The sequence below is a fragment of the Myotis davidii genome, unplaced genomic scaffold (assembly GCF_000327345.1).
Source record: "Myotis davidii unplaced genomic scaffold, ASM32734v1 scaffold586, whole genome shotgun sequence".
In the NCBI taxonomy this organism is placed as follows: domain Eukaryota; kingdom Metazoa; phylum Chordata; class Mammalia; order Chiroptera; family Vespertilionidae; genus Myotis; species Myotis davidii.
In genome coordinates this window covers 1,167,171-1,168,607 of record NW_006296809.1, presented here as the reverse complement: position 1 = coordinate 1,168,607, position 1,437 = coordinate 1,167,171, and the positions used below count along the sequence as shown (strand labels likewise).

Here is a 1,437-nt window from a genome sequence, read left to right as displayed (position 1 = left end):
GGGCCCCGCCTCCGGGTGCGCGGGGGCCCCGCGGGATGGGCGGGGGACGGGGTCTCGGGGCCTGGAGACCGAGGCGGAAGGAGCCCGAGCCTGGACGCGCGGTTCAGAGGTTTGACGGGAGCTGTCCTTAGAGTTAGGGGAAAGGGACTGGAGTGAACTCCGAGTCCGCTCCGCTCTCTTCCGGTAGAACCTGACCTCGTTTTCGGCAGATGCAGGAGTCTGATGACGCCACACTCCCCTAGAACCGCTCCCCCCAAGTTGTGCCCCGCATACCAGGGGGCTGGTGGGGGTGGGAGTGGGGGGTGGTGCGCCCAGCAGCGGCGTGGCGGGAGGGAGGGCTTTGTCCTGATGGGACTGGAGGCCACCGGAGGGGCCCGCTTCCGGAAGTGTGGTAGCAGTCATCTCAGGTAGAAACTGTAGTTTAGCTCTAACCCTGCTGTTTGGTTTCCGTACTTATTTGCTTTGTTTAACAATAGAAAGGTTATTTTGATTTTCTGAATTATACAAGTCATCCCATTCGATTAAATACCCTATTGATTATGTGACTCCCCCATTTGTAGTGGTCATACTGGTCTGAGAAAGCACATTTCCCTTTACCTGGGAAGGACAGCACAGTTATCCCAAGGTCAGAGGACTCCCGTTAACGTGTCCCTGTTGACTCGTGCTCCGGAGACCCCAAAACTGTGATTTAAATAACAGGCTTAAGTCTGACCAGGTTCCTCATTCCAGACCGAGGGCTCTAGAGAATGTGTTTCTGTCAGTTCAGGGATCCAGACCCCAAAACTGTAATTTAGACAACATGCTGCTTCTGCTTCTGTAACTGCTTTTTTGCAAATCAGGTTCCTCATTCCAAACCTTGGGATGGAATCAATACCTTTGTGATCTTTGCCTGTATCAGTCTGGTGTTTCGGCCATCTTCTCGCTATGAGATCTGGGAGTCCTTCCTCTGGCTAATTAGACTCAGCTCCGAAGTCCCCTCTTCACTCCCTCAAGGCCCTCCCACCGGGCCTGCCTCCCTGCACTGAGTAGGCGCTCATCATGTTCGATGCTTAAGCAAACGAAGGAGTGGGGGCGGGGTGGACAGTACGCAGGACCAGTCCTGACCCCCAGACGGAAGCCTCGGGCAGCCGTGTCGGGGGGTCACGGGTGGGGAGGTGCACAGGCACCCCCAGACCACCCCACCCGGAGCGCTTGCTGGACGTCAGCCAGGCTGCCTGTGCCACGTGCTCACCCGCGCATCCTCTTCGATATGCAGGTTACGGTGTCTACACCTACCCCAATTCCTTCTTCCGGTACGAAGGGGAATGGAAGGGCGGGAAGACCCACGGTAAGAAGCGGCCACCCTGCAGCCAGCAGCCCCTTTCCTCCGGTTGCTGGGGAGGCGGGCGGCACCAGGTGCCCGCGGGCCTGGGACCCCCACTGTCGCTGTCGCCCAGG

The 1,437-nt window shown here is 58.1% G+C and overlaps 1 protein-coding gene across 1 annotated transcript in view; it reads left to right on the top strand.

Annotated features, from left to right (window-relative positions):
• Positions 1-348: 348 nt before the first annotated feature.
• MORN1 (MORN repeat containing 1) overlaps positions 349-1,437 on the top strand; it is a 6,359-nt gene continuing 5,270 nt past the window's right edge. The window contains exons 1-2 of the mRNA XM_015569689.1: positions 349-391; positions 1,055-1,327. Coding sequence (XP_015425175.1) covers positions 349-391; positions 1,055-1,327 — 316 coding nt within the window. The remainder of the gene's footprint in view (positions 392-1,054; positions 1,328-1,437) is intronic.